At 36.4% G+C, this 13,765-nt stretch overlaps 4 protein-coding genes across 6 annotated transcripts; 3 read left to right on the top strand and 1 right to left on the bottom strand.

The window, feature by feature from the left end:
• The first annotated feature begins 23 nt into the window (after positions 1 to 23).
• On the top strand, positions 24 to 1,422 carry LOC107262877 (26S proteasome non-ATPase regulatory subunit 9). 2 transcript variants are annotated; one of them, XM_015729512.2, is made up of 5 exons: positions 24 to 241; positions 353 to 517; positions 649 to 748; positions 819 to 1,006; positions 1,094 to 1,321. In XM_015729512.2, the coding sequence occupies exons 2-5, from the start codon at positions 404 to 406 to the stop codon at positions 1,319 to 1,321; spliced, it is 630 nt and encodes a 209-aa protein (XP_015584998.1). In that variant the 5' UTR covers positions 24 to 241; positions 353 to 403. The 2 variants fall into 2 exon arrangements, with proteins under 2 accessions (XP_015584998.1, XP_015584999.1); XM_015729513.2 differs by having other exon boundaries at positions 24 to 517; positions 1,094 to 1,422.
• A 53-nt stretch (positions 1,423 to 1,475) lies between these two features.
• On the top strand, positions 1,476 to 2,219 carry LOC107262880. Its single transcript, XM_015729520.2, has 3 exons — positions 1,476 to 1,620; positions 1,678 to 1,983; positions 2,062 to 2,219. The coding sequence occupies exons 1-3, from the start codon at positions 1,603 to 1,605 to the stop codon at positions 2,098 to 2,100; spliced, it is 363 nt and encodes a 120-aa protein (XP_015585006.1). The 5' UTR covers positions 1,476 to 1,602; the 3' UTR covers positions 2,101 to 2,219.
• Positions 2,220 to 2,367: 148 nt separating this feature from the next.
• Positions 2,368 to 4,161, top strand: LOC107262874 (probable methyltransferase-like protein 15 homolog). The gene is made up of 2 exons (XM_015729508.2): positions 2,368 to 2,535; positions 2,731 to 4,161. Exon 2 carries the CDS (start codon positions 3,006 to 3,008, stop codon positions 4,119 to 4,121), a length of 1,116 nt encoding a protein of 371 aa, XP_015584994.1. The 5' UTR covers positions 2,368 to 2,535; positions 2,731 to 3,005; the 3' UTR covers positions 4,122 to 4,161.
• Positions 4,162 to 4,232: 71 nt separating this feature from the next.
• On the bottom strand, positions 4,233 to 9,664 carry LOC107262872 (C-1-tetrahydrofolate synthase, cytoplasmic). Of its 2 annotated transcripts, none has more exons than XM_015729503.2 (13): positions 9,534 to 9,664; positions 8,904 to 8,969; positions 8,010 to 8,345; positions 7,627 to 7,719; positions 7,405 to 7,546; positions 7,189 to 7,300; positions 6,419 to 6,984; positions 6,034 to 6,337; positions 5,738 to 5,955; positions 5,192 to 5,655; positions 4,865 to 5,117; positions 4,617 to 4,802; positions 4,233 to 4,517 (listed from the first exon to the last, which is right to left on the bottom strand). In XM_015729503.2, the coding sequence occupies exons 1-13, from the start codon at positions 9,557 to 9,559 to the stop codon at positions 4,428 to 4,430; spliced, it is 2,856 nt and encodes a 951-aa protein (XP_015584989.1). In that variant the 5' UTR covers positions 9,560 to 9,664; the 3' UTR covers positions 4,233 to 4,427. The 2 variants fall into 2 exon arrangements, with proteins under 2 accessions (XP_015584989.1, XP_015584990.1); XM_015729504.2 differs by lacking the exon at positions 9,534 to 9,664 and adding an exon at positions 9,064 to 9,221.
• Between the last annotated feature and the right edge of the window lie 4,101 nt (positions 9,665 to 13,765).

Here is a 13,765-nt window from a genome sequence, read left to right as displayed (position 1 = left end):
GTCTTTTTACATAGAGTCAACAAATTTAACACAGTTTTCTACGTAACCTTGAAACGATAATTTCTTTAGTTCACTGTTATGTTTTATGTTCGTGTACTTGACGTGAGAAATTGTTGATAACTTTATATAAAATTTTAACATTTAATTAGACCGAATTATTCTAATATTTTATATAGGAATTACTTTGATTATCTAGATTGTGAAAAATACTGTTAGTTGGGACTTAAGTGTTGAAATTTAGGTGGGTCATATGTAAATAATTTAGAATTCTTGTTATATGAGTTTGAAATTATTGGTTTATGTTGCACACCCTGCAACCGCACCCATTATCCACTGTACGCAAAATTTGCAGAGGGCAGCACTTTCTGAAACGTTTGTTTGTAACAAATAGAAAGGAAAAAAAATGGTTGTGGCAAACATGGAAGCTGAGCAAAATAAGGAAAGGGTTTTGCAACTTATTAAGGATAAGGATAAGATAGAGGCAGATTTGAGAGCATTGAGGGAAATATTAGATTCTGTACGTATTGGATGAAATCTGTGTTGTATGAAATTTTCATATAGGACTCGGATTAGTTATGTTTATTTCTGTCACTTAGAGTGACTTGTAATTTTTGCTCAACATGGCTTGAGTTTTGCTCATAATTTCAGAATCATGTTGGTATGAACGATCCTCTTGTGGATAATGATGGATATCCTCGGCAAGATATAGATGTATACCAAGTGAGACATGCTCGCAATAGAATAATATGTATGTAATTAACAGACCATCGGTACTCCGATATCATTGTAGAATTTTTACTAATCAAATAACTTTTCAGATCTTCAAAATGATCACAAAGCATTAATGAAAAAAATAGAAGAGGGGCTTTATGAATTTCATTCGTATATGAGAGGACAGACAGACGACTCTATACCAGCAGCAACAAGCAGCTTGCAAGAAACTATACTGTTGGATCCATTTCTCAGAGTAAATTTAGTATTACCTGGTTCACCTGCTGAGATAGCGGTAAGTTTATTGTTATCGATACATTATTATCAAACAGCGTGAAAATAACTTGTAATAATGTTGAAATAAATTTTTACATTCCTTTAGGGTATTCAAATTGAGGATTTGATACTAGAGTTTGGCTCCATTGATGCTCAGAATTTTAAATCATTAAAGGATATCGCAGATGTTGTCGAACACAGTCGATATAAATCTGTTATAGTGAAGATCAAACGCGGGATTAACACAACGACCCTGAGTTTAATTCCACGTCCTTGGAGTGGAAAAGGTCTTCTTGGTTGCAATGTAGTTCCTGTGGAAAGTGTTGAAAGATAAAGCATACATATAAATTTATACTCTAATCTGTACCTAACTATTTTCATGTTTGCATTAATATAAAAATAAACAAGATTTTCTTAAATGTATATAAAACATAATTTGTCTTCTTATTCTATCTTGCAATTAACAGGTTTTAATAACTAATGGCATTGAAACATAATAGTGTTAATCTCTAACGTAAGTTTATACCTTCTCAAGTTATTCAAAAAATTCAAAGAAGTTAGTATAAAAGGCTTTGATCTTTGCCATCCTAAGTACACGCAAGAACAACCTGCAAGATGCAATATCTACTCATTGTAAGTTGAGATTTTCCTATTCTTTCAATAGTGTATTGATTTCAAACTACTTTTTAGGCAATAATTGGCACTACCATTGTTGGTATGTCATATTCATCAACTGTTGATTATTCCAACTCTGTTCCATACAATATTCTCTATACGGTATATCCCTGGTATGAATCCGGAGCTGTGCTTGAAGTTTGGGCTAATGATGAATCCTCCAACGCTGACAAAAATCTCGCTACTATTATTCAAAACAATCAGGAAGGAACCAACGTTCTATATCCTGAGAAAACCAATATTCATAACGAAACGAACCATTTAAATAATGCTAACGACGCTCAAAGATTATCTCATAGTTTATTGTGGCCGGCAAATTACGTACGTTAAAGGGAACACAAAATAATTGATTACCGATGGTAGGTTAGCTTAAAGTAATTTTTGATTTTTTTTTTATAGAGGAACTGGCCCAAAAAGTCGAACAATGATGAAAATTGAAAATTGGACAATCTCGTGCACAACAAATAAATGACGAATTTGCGAATAATACAATTATATTCTATTATGCTTCTTAGTGTTATAACGTAAAATAAAGGCTATAGATCCGTTAAAGAGTTTAATATTTTCTTTACATTTTTTTATATTACGTCTACATTGAAAAATAATTAGCGGGAGTCAGTAACCGTTGATTTTCTGATTCCGAATCAAAGTTTATGAATATGTATTTGCTATTATACCTAAATTCAAATCGTATTTCCTCTAAATACTTTCGACTTCAGTGAGTCGATTTTTACCGGAAATTGATTGTCAGCGCCATTCCAAAAAAACAAGCAATGCCGAAAGGCCTAGGACCAGTTTGATCATGGCCGGTAATTATAAGAATTTTCTGAAGCTGTTGGATTCTTGGCCAGTTGATAAGGCAAAAATACAAGGGTGAGTGTAATTTACAAGTATTTTATATCTATAAACAGATCCGTCTTTCTTAGTCATATAATTTCGAGAGTATTCTGTTCTATAAAGTTTGTTTGGTTAGGTCCTTTTTAAGTCACTGTTTTATCGACATACATTCTGTTGACAATGGCGCCAAAATATGAACGTATTTTCTAATCCTAATTTATGTTTTTACAGGGATTTAGGACTGCATCTTAGAGATCAAATAAAAATTGCTTTTTCGAAGGGTCCCATTAATTCTCCAGTTGATCAGGAAAAGTGTGATCGCTATTACGCAATTCTACGTAGATTAGCATCAAACGAGTACGGACGATTGTACACTCGTACTTCAACATCGTCTGCGAGCGGTCTTACTGCAGAGCAGTGCACCTTAGCACTGTCACCAGAAGTCGTCAACTACTTTGCAGAGCAAGAGCAAAATATCTTTAAGAGGATATTGAAAAAATTCCAGAATGGCACAACTTCTACGAAGAATTAATAGTGGTGCCTTTTCAGAGTATATCAATTCTTTGAAAAGATTTCATACACAAAGTGTAAGATATAGTCAACAACTTAATGAACAACCAGCGAACAGACCTCATTTGCCAGTAATGGCTGAAGAGGTTCTCAAGTACATGAAACCATCTGCAGGTGAAACTTTTGTGGATATGACCTTTGGTGCTGGAGGACATACAACGAAATTGTTGGAATCTGCACAAGATATTAAAATCTTTGCATTAGATAGAGATCCAGTGGCTTACAACTATGCAAAGGGTTTAGCTGATAAGTATCCAGATCAAATAGTACCATTACTGGGAAGATTTTCCGAGTTACCAGAACTTTTAAAGGAACACAGAGTAAAAGCAAATTCTATTGATGGCTTCCTTTTTGATTTTGGTTGTTCATCTATGCAATTTGATATTGCTGAAAGAGGCTTCTCAATCTCTAAAAATGGTCCGTTGGATATGAGAATGGATGGATTTCGTTGCCCAGATCAACCGACTGCTGCCGACGTCTTAGCACGAGCTGATGTCATTGACCTGGAGCGTATTCTCAAGATATATGGTGAAGAGAAACAATATAAAAAAATTGCGAGAGCCATTCATGATGCTAGATTTATGTTCAAAAAGCTAGAGACCACTAGTGAACTCGCAGAGTTAGTTAATTCCGTTTTGCTAGAGGACTACAGAACAGATCAGTTAGGAAGATTTTCCCATAAAGCTACCAAAACCTTTCAGGCATTGAGAATTTTTGTAAATAATGAACTTAACGAGATCAATTATGGTATTCTTATAGCTCAACAATATCTTAAAATCAGTGGTCGTCTTATTACTATATCCTTCCATTCTTTGGAGGATACAATAATAAAGAGACATTTGACTGGTCACGTAACAGAAAATGTAGCTAATACACAGCCGTTAAAATTTTCAAATTATGACAAATGTTTTAATGAAGAAGAAGTAGCTGTTGTGACAAGTTCCCCTTGGATGATGTTACATAAGCATGTTCTGACTCCCTCCTTTGATGAAATCGATAATAATCCTCGATCGAGATCGGCAAAGTTTAGGGCTGCGATTAAAGTTAAGTAAATATTTGTGTCATAAATAAAGTAGTGCTGCTTTAATTTTCTTTGAGTTGTCTATTATTCCTTAAGAAATCCTAGATTTTGGTAGTGGTGATAAGAAAGAAATGGTTGTGCATTCTTTTAATTATAAATGTATTATAGCAATGTGGATAACAAGTTCAGATCTTAACAAATAAACAATTAAATTTTTACAGTACAAAAGAGTATAACAACGTGGACCTGATACAATCTGTACCATACATACATAAATCCAACATAGTGGTTGAATCTCAAAATTTGCAAAATACAAGTGCTTCATGTCTTGCCATATTTAGAAAAGTCCTTCAATTTCATCTGTTTCGCTGTTCCAATCCATGTCGTAGATATTTGGCCTGGTAGCTAGTCCTGGCATTCTCATGATCTAATAAATTAAAATATTCAATTATTAGTTCTACGTTGATTTCAGTTTTTACAAGAGTTGGATAATTTTTAAACACAAATATTAATATCAATCACGAACCTCTCCAACCATTGGAACAACAAATCCAGCTCCTACTGACACAAAGATATCAGTAATATCCAGGGTGAATCCAGTGGGTGCACCTTTGATTGCTGGATCTCCCGTTAATGAGTTGGAAGTTTTAGCCATACAAAGTGGGAGTTTGTCATATCCTAATTTTGTGTATTCGGCAATTTTTCCTTTGACCTATAATAAGAAATTTTGAAAAAAAAAATATTCCTATTTTTTGTTTTGTTATATAAACTGACCTTGTCCGCAAGGACAACTCGTCCAGCGCCATACATTTCCTTGGCAATGATATTAATCTTCTCCTCAATGCTTGCGTTCACGTCATACAAGAATTTAAATTTGTTTGGTTTATTTGTTGCAGCAATAACTGCATCTGCAAGTGCAGCTGCACCTTCACCGCCATCAGCCCAGTGAGTGCAAATGATTGCATCATCTGCACCACTTGCAATAGCTGCTTCCTTGACGAGTTCTAATTCCGCCTGAGTGTCCGTACTGTAAATAAAAAATGTATTACAAATTTTGCAAAATTATTACAAAATACAAATTTTAATAAAAGCTTTGCTAACGCGTGACTGTTGATAGCGACTACGACAGGAACTCCAAATTTGTTTCCATTGCTAATGTGTTTCTGAAGATTTGGCAGACCCTTGCGAACCAGCTCAAGATTCTCCTCTACGTATTCTTTCTTAAGGACTGCACCAGGTGTCACTGCAGGACCACCTCCATGCATCTTAAGAGCTCTGACCGTTGTTACCAGGACGATAGCATTGGGAATGTGACCGGATGTACGACACTTTATGTTAAAGAACTTTTCCATGCCGATGTCGGAACCAAATCCAGCTTCCGTTACAACGAAGCCGTCGGGACCAACGAGTTTAAGGGCAATAGCGTCGGCGATGATGGATGAGCAACCATGGGCGATATTTGCAAAAGGTCCAGCATGTACCAACACTGGGGTACCTTCCAAAGATTGCATTAGTGTTGGATCGATAGCATCTTTCAGGAGAACAGCCATGGCCCCAGTCACACCCTGGGAAATCAAATCGAATTCCCTTTATAAATCAAATCCAGTTTGATAATTTTATTGAAAAAATTTGAATAGCAAAACTCACAAAATCTTCAGCAGTAAGTGGAGTTCCAGATTTGCTGAAAGCAACGACCATATTTCCTAGTCTTTGCTTCAGATCTTCAACACTAGTAGCCAGAGCCAGAATCGCCATTATTTCTGAACCCACGGAAATGCAGAAGGAAGTTTCTCTGGTGTGTCCCTTTTCCGTTGGACTTTGGCCAATAGTGATTTTACGTAGGAAACGATCATTTATATCAACGACTGAAATTAGTAATGAATTTTAATAAATCCTCCCTTTTAGAATCAGAAATCTTTGAAGTACTGCTTAAAATATATTACCTCTGGTCACGGTAATATTTTCAGGATCAATGTCCAATCTGACAAATTTACTCTGTTCTTCCGGCGTCAACAAATTTGGATCAGTTTTGGTAATCCCAAGTTTTTGTAGCCTTTTTATCTGAATTTTGGAAAACTTTCTGACACCCTTAACAGTTGGCACCAGTCTTTCATAAAGGGCTTTATCTGTTTGTGTGGATTCATGAAAATATCTAGCATCTATCTGAGCGGCCAGAAGATTATTAGCTGCACTGACTGCATGAATATCACCAGTGAGATGAAGATTGAACTCCTCCATAGGAATAACCTATAAGACATAATTCACTATTATCTTTTATCAAACACACTCACTATGAGTTAACTAGATTTAATTGATGTATATAATTACCTGGGAATAACCACCACCAGCAGCGCCACCTTTGACACCAAAAGTTGGACCCTGACTGGGTTGCCTCAAAGTAGCAAAAGAATTTTTTCCACGAAGACCTGACAAAGCCTGAACCAAGCCAAGCGTAGTAGTACTCTTTCCTTCACCCAAAGGCGTAGGTGTAATTCCAACAACAACAACAAATTTTCCATTTGACTGATTCTTCAATCTTTTCAGAATTTTCAGACTGATTTTCGCTTTCTTGCTGCCGTACGGACTGAATTCACTTGGGGAAAGACCAATTTCTTCTGCCAAACTAGCAATTTGCTTGGGTTCCTGACTCCTGGAGATTTCTATATCGCTAGGAACCAGCTTCTGCTTATTCAGTGGTAAAATTCGCAAATTCCATTTAGAATTTATCAATCGTTCAGCTGCTCGTTGTGCCGAGATTACTGTATTCTTCATCAACATGGCTACTGTCATTGGACCAACTCCTCCAGGAACTGGTGTAATGTACGAAGCTACTTTGACAGCCTCGTCGTAGTCCACATCGCCTACTAAGCGCTGACCCGATTTCTTTGTAGCGTCTGCACAAAGCATAATACATAATAACTTTAGTCTATGGGTGGTGTGCGATGTACTGGCCAGTACGTGGTATTCGACATAGGATATATTATGTCTTGTGTTCTGTAACGTGAGACGGTCATTATAATACGTCGATAAGAAGTTGTATTATCGTGACTACCGCTTAAAAAAAAATACACAACTTCTAGAAAAAAAAATGAATTTACCTGGTATAGAATTGATGCCGCAGTCAATAACGACTGCACCGGGTTTGATCCAGGAACCTTTGACGAGTTGAGGCTGTCCGATACCAACAACTAAAATGTCTGCTTGAGATACCTAAAATTATCATTATTATTCAGAAAAACGTGTATGAATAATTTTTCTTAAGCCTTCTTGTTTTTTTTTTTTCATTTACATTATTTTGTTGGTACAGTACTTACCACTTTTGCTAAATCTTTAGTTTTTGAGTGGCAAACTGTAACTGTTGCGTTATTCCATTTCAATAATTCAGACACTGGTGTACCGACGATTTTACTTCTACCCAGAACGACACTGTTGGCACCTGCGATTGGAACTCCGCTCCTGAAATTGATAATTTCAATTATTTCATTTGTATAGTCACTTAATCTGCGTGGAAATGTAGGAAATATTATTGCATGTACTTTTTTATAAGTTCAATGCAACCGTTTGGTGTACAGGGTAAAAAACCGGTCATATCGCCAATGGCGACTCTTCCTTCATTGATGGTATTAAGTCTGAAAAATATAAGAAAAAAACATCAAACATGATAAAAGAAAGATTAAGAGGTTTTACTTTCTCTATTACCAAACAGTGTATTCTATATTTATAATCATAATCGAGCAACATTATGTATGTATTTAAAAAACAAAGGTCAACCTGATTAAATTGTTATCAATATGTATCAGTTTTGTAATTAATAATCTCGATTTGAAATTGCTCAATTCGTATGATCGACTACGCAAATAAGTTGGGTCGATAGAAAATATTATGTTATTGTAAAAATAATTTTTTTCCTATGACTTACCCATCGACATCTTTGTCGGGTGATACGGTATCTGTGATGAGATGAGAATTTATTGGATTTACACTATCCAATGGCATCTGAACAATGATTCCGTGTACATTGGGATCGTTATTTAATTTGTATAATTTGTTGAGAAGTTCCGTTTCCGTTATCGTGTTTGGGAGTTTAACGTGCTCTGCCTTGATTCCTATTTCACTGGCTGCTTTAATCTTCATTCTAATATAGACATTGGAATCTTCGCGGCCACCAACCTGAACAATTGCCAGACCCGGTGCAAAATCCGTCAGCGTTGACTTCAGGACAGCTACATCCTTGGTTAAGGATTCGCGAATTTCCCTGAAATTAAATGAAAGTTGAAAGCCTTTGCTATAAATCGGAAAGTTATACAATAATAAATACATATTTATTGTGCGATATAAACAAACGGAGTGCAAATAATTATGTAAAATTATTATCGGTCTTATAAAAAGTTATGAAATGAACTAATAATATTACTATAGAAACTTTTGAACACATGATTCTGGTTCGTTAACGATACCGTGTAGCAACAGGTTTCTCTGGACTGTAACTCGAGGTCATATATATCAATAAGAACGTTAATCATTCATTACAATATGGAGCACACGAAATGCTTCTCAATTAACAAAAAACTGTCCTTTCCATAATATACCATAAATACATTTATTGAATTGAAATTGTTCAATTAATCAGAATTTTTTTCAAATTCAGATTGATCCAAAACAGCACCACAAACAATTTTCGAATTTAAAACAAATCTAGAGATTCAATAAAGTTAGGTATTTATCAGTATAATTTATCAGTCTGTTTTTGCTGTCTTTAACACAACCGTTTAATTAATTAATTAATACACTCAAATTATATACATAAACTTACTTGGCTAGTTCCGTGCCAGACAGCACAACACCTCGTACGTCCGTGGCCATGCTTCTGTGTAATATTCTGTGAAAAATCAAAACAAACGACCGATTACTGGACAAGTAGCAATAAATCTACAAGAATACATTAAACTTATACTTGGTATAAAATATCATACATAATATTAGTTTCTAGAGACTGTCGGACACTAATCACGAGACGGACGAGGTTAGAATAAACGGAGTCACAGTAGACTGACGGTTTTCAAGCGGTTCCTCGCTTCGTGATACTTATCGTCCCTCCATTTCACAAGTCCTATGTTACGGACACTAATGCAACAACCTACACAGAGTTCTTCACGCTTTTACATTTCTTTGTAGGATCAGTGACTCTCAACTGGATGGTTCGTACAGTAAGGTTAATCTTAATTAAACTTGATAAACCGGCTTAGACATTATACAACAATGTGAAAGGCGATTAATTGAAGTAAAACTACAGTAACATTTAAGTATTTATCAATAGAATTATCATATAAATAATAGGCAGTTTGACAATAAACATAACAGTAAGATACTTTAATAAATTTTTGACAATTATATCGATTTTAATAATGATCGTTGTGTCTTTTTAGATAGGTTAAAATCTTACGTGACTACTTTTAGTAGGCTTCTCATATGTGACCGGATGGTTTGAAGAGTTATGAGCTACTGATAGTTTCATACTGTTTTTTGTCTATTAGTGTCTAGAATACAGATTAAAGAATGCAGAGCGCTGTGGGGGTCAAAATTATCTTTATGTTTAATCTTCATGTGACTGTTTGCCCTCGTATTGAGAAACTCTTCTCGATAAACTCTGACACTTTTCAAGGTGATCTTAAGGAGCTATAATATAAAAATTCGTTAGACCTAATTCCTCGTTCGGTGTTCAATTGATTTTACATGAAAATCTTTATAGCTTTACTATAATTGTTAATGATCGGTGTGGCTATTATAATGGATTTTAATTAAATACAATACTTAAGAGCAATGTGTACGAGTATATTTTCAATGATTTTAGTGGGCTTTCGATGTGAGTGTTTTATGAAAAAATTATATTTTTGTTACTTGACTTCACAGGAAGCCGATTTTCCGGCTATACGTTGGTTCCTACAATTTTACTTTTTAATATATATCAAAGTTTTTGATCAAAAATGGTAAAGTTCATAAAGAAATTGTCCCGTCGTCTAAAGATTAATAAACATGGTGTGTTTATCAAGTGTAATAATACATTGCCGTCACTGTTTGCTAGTTTCTGTCTAATTGACCAGTGGTCATTGCTCAATATGATACACGTATACGTCAATGTTGTCTCTTGCAAAATGATGGCTTATCTTGTCCCAGAGGGATCTTTTCGTAGCGATTAATCAATTGCAAAATTGACAGGTTACTTGTTAGTTAATAATATTTCTCTGAAACTGAAGACATTAATATCTTGAATTTCGTCAAGAGAATTATATGTCAAACCGCTCGTATTATTATAACAGAAAATATTTAGCAGATAAAAAGTGACTTATTCTATGCGGCTTGAAATAGTTTCGAGGAAGTATTGGCAGCTTTCTTTTTATTAAAATCTAATTGAATATCGTTTATTGAAAAAAAATGTAGCTGAAAATATTTTGTCAATTTTTTATCGATAACAGTAAAACGTCAGACTGCTTGCTTGAATCTGTTTGGCGATGGAATCATCGTTACTATGTCATTGGATCTTGTTACAGTGTCAAATAAAAAAGTGAATAGACAATCATATGATGTTTTTTACGTCACAGTTATCTGCGACTAAAATATATCAGGATCGTAGGATAGAACGTACTTAAGGTCGCTTTTCAATTAAGTAAATTTGCAGTAGCTCGAAGTTGGTGGTGCGGCTGCTGAGCAGCTGCTAAGCAACTCTCCCTCCTAAACTTCGACGTAAACTCAACAAAAACAGTTCACATCCTCTCATTCCGGTCCTGTTCCAAGCAGCAAGGTATTCCCGATAGCCCTGCGTCCAGCCTAATTTACTGGCTGGTCTGCTGAGAACAGCCCAGGACAGCTCGCAAAAACTGGTTTCAGTCTTGACCAGGAGGAGAATTAATCTCGTCATTAGAAATCTTAAGACGGTAACTGGAAAAGGGTCGTCTCGGTGCTTGTGCATCAAAGAAATTTTATTGAATACTTGAAATAAAAATTATATTGAAGTAAATAATTGAAAAACGTAAAATTTTGTAGATTCTAGATATCAATAGGATACTATTTAGAAATAAATATGAATAATATTAAGAAACAAGTTTTTTTTCTCTCTCTGATTGGAGAACTGTGATTAGATTATGGTTTTTGTGAGTAATAACACAAAGAATCACTAGATGGCAGTGCAGTCGCTGAAGATTATTAAGATTAAGGAAGATCCTTTCCTTCTGGCATTTCGACTGACGTTTTCGGCTGTTCCATTTGTCCGAGTTCCATGAGGACGCCAGTACGGCAAAGCGAACCTGCCAAGAAGATGGCTTCACAGTGGCTTTGTGATTCTCAGCGGAACTAATCCAACCTGGGCACCCTGGTGTCTCATGGGGCAAGTTTATGCCCTACTCGAAGCTTCTCAGACTGCGGAGTCCCGGCGGCCCCTTCGCCAGACTTTAATTACGCCTTATCTTCGGCCCTATCCACGGCTGGGATCCGGACTCTCGATTGTACGAAATGAGTACAAGCCCTTAGGATCGCGAGATTCGCCCTTTAGACATCCCTCCTTCATACCCCCCTCCCCCTTCCCACCGCACTTTGCCATGGAATTTACATCTGGTTCATGGGTTCCTTCTGATAAGCTCCGCCTTATTAATTAGTACTTGGGAAATCCGGATCGCGGTACTAACAGTTTCTCTTGATTTTCGCACTTTTCAAAATGGAGGTTTCACGAGAATTAAGCGTGAGAAGACATAATGAATTCCTATAGCGTACACCCAGGACGGAATTATACATAAATTATATGTGTATATATAAAATATTATGGCGTGTGGAAAATTGCATATTGGATGCCAATGCCAATGCTAATGGAATTGGGGATGGTGATATTGGTGGTCTTGTGAAAATTGATGGATCGAACCGGCAACCAGTACGCGTAATACTAAGGTATTGGGGCGGCATCCTTCACGGCCTTTCCCGAACCACGCGAGATCCCCCAAGACCACTTTCATCAGTGTTCCGCAGTCCCTGGACTTGTCTCCCTTCTCCCTGTCGTCGTCTCTCTCCCACTCTCAGAATCCCTAGTCTCCTCCTCGAGGAGCAACTCAATCTCAATTCACAAGTCTTGCCAGGCCGCCCGCGGCAATCTTACGTGCAATCGATATTACCCGCTTCTCTTCGTTCCGTAAGCCACGTCCTCTTCGAATATCTTTCGGCTGTACTTCTCACCTGGTGAAGGATTCGAGTCCCTCTAGACGATGAAACCAGTTACAGTGGAACTTCGACAACTCGAATCTCAAGGGAAACGAAATATGCTTCGAGTTATCGTAGTTTCGACCTATCAGGGATTTTAGGTTATAAAGGTGAAGCGTGAAATTCGAAGATTCATAGTCTCAGAGATTTTTGACGAAGTCCCACTGTTTTAATAAATAACAAGATGATAAAGAAGTAATGAAAATTCTAAGTGCACCAAGAATCCTAGATTCCGATATCGTATGGAAATTCTTGTGACACAATTTATTTAATTAACCGTCACTCGCGTTCTGTGTAAATTTTTAATTAATAATGGAATATTAAATCAGTAGAAAATGTAATAAAATTAATTTGTTCGCATTCAATTCAACTTATTCTCATTGCTATAGCCAAGTCTGATGCTATTCCAAAGCTTGGGCTTAGGATAGCCTAACTTCTCAGCCCACCTCTCTTACTTCCACACTAATATAGCCATGACTAGGTTCCTTGGGGTGTGCATGGGGTGAATGTAGGGTTGAATGAGGGAAGGAGGGAGGTTTGGCGAGTTTGTAGCTTCGTCGCGGGGTACCTACCGATTCCAACTTCTCCGGATAGTTAAGCTTAAGGGGTCTACGGAGGAACTAGCCTTGGGCTGACTAGGAGTCAGTAAGGTTGCCAGGGTGAACGGATGAAAGGGGTAAAGAGGACGTAACGTTCGAAGGGTGGAAAAGGGGTGCCGATCTCTAGGAGTAACGTAACTTGGACCACAAATTCCTTTATCGGTTACAGGAATATGCATTCCCCCATGCTTACTAAGGGCACATGCCAGAATTCACTGGAGCCTATACAGTATCCATAAGGAACTTTCCAAGCCCGTTAAGATCTTTATGCTTGGTAGTCTAACTGAATACTTGATCAGAATTTAATATCAGATATTTTTCGTCTCTCTCTATATATGTATTTAAATTCAATAAAGATCCGTTTATGCAATATTATATTTTGGACCCACCATACCCGTTCGACACATTAAATGCAAAGTATCTGATATTCAAATGATATAGCAGTTCGCTTAAGCTTGGATGCCACTTGTAAAGTGTAAACTACCATAGTCGTAAAGCAGGCATTACAACGCTCTACATTTAGCACCCTCCATAAACATTTACATTATATTATGAAAACTATGTGCTACCAACCACGTGATCCTGCTGATCCTCGAGTAAATATCGTTCATAAGAAGGACTGGCTCTTAGAAATGAAATTTGGATAAAAATTAATTTGTTTAAACCCCAGTATGCATGACACAGCTGAAAGATATTATTTTAAAGTGGCTATTAGGACTCGGAAGGCCCTGTCATACATTCTAGGGTTAATCATGTTGGATTTACTTTTAGGGTAAAAAGATTATTTTTTGTCTTTGATACAAGAGTAAATACTTCTCGAATCGAGTTTGACGTG

This window comes from Cephus cinctus, unplaced genomic scaffold (genome assembly GCF_000341935.2).
Source record: "Cephus cinctus unplaced genomic scaffold, Ccin1 Ccin1_scaffold0129, whole genome shotgun sequence".
NCBI classification, from domain to species: domain Eukaryota; kingdom Metazoa; phylum Arthropoda; class Insecta; order Hymenoptera; family Cephidae; genus Cephus; species Cephus cinctus.
Note: the sequence above shows the minus strand (reverse complement) of the source record. Positions and strands in the feature narration are given on the sequence as shown.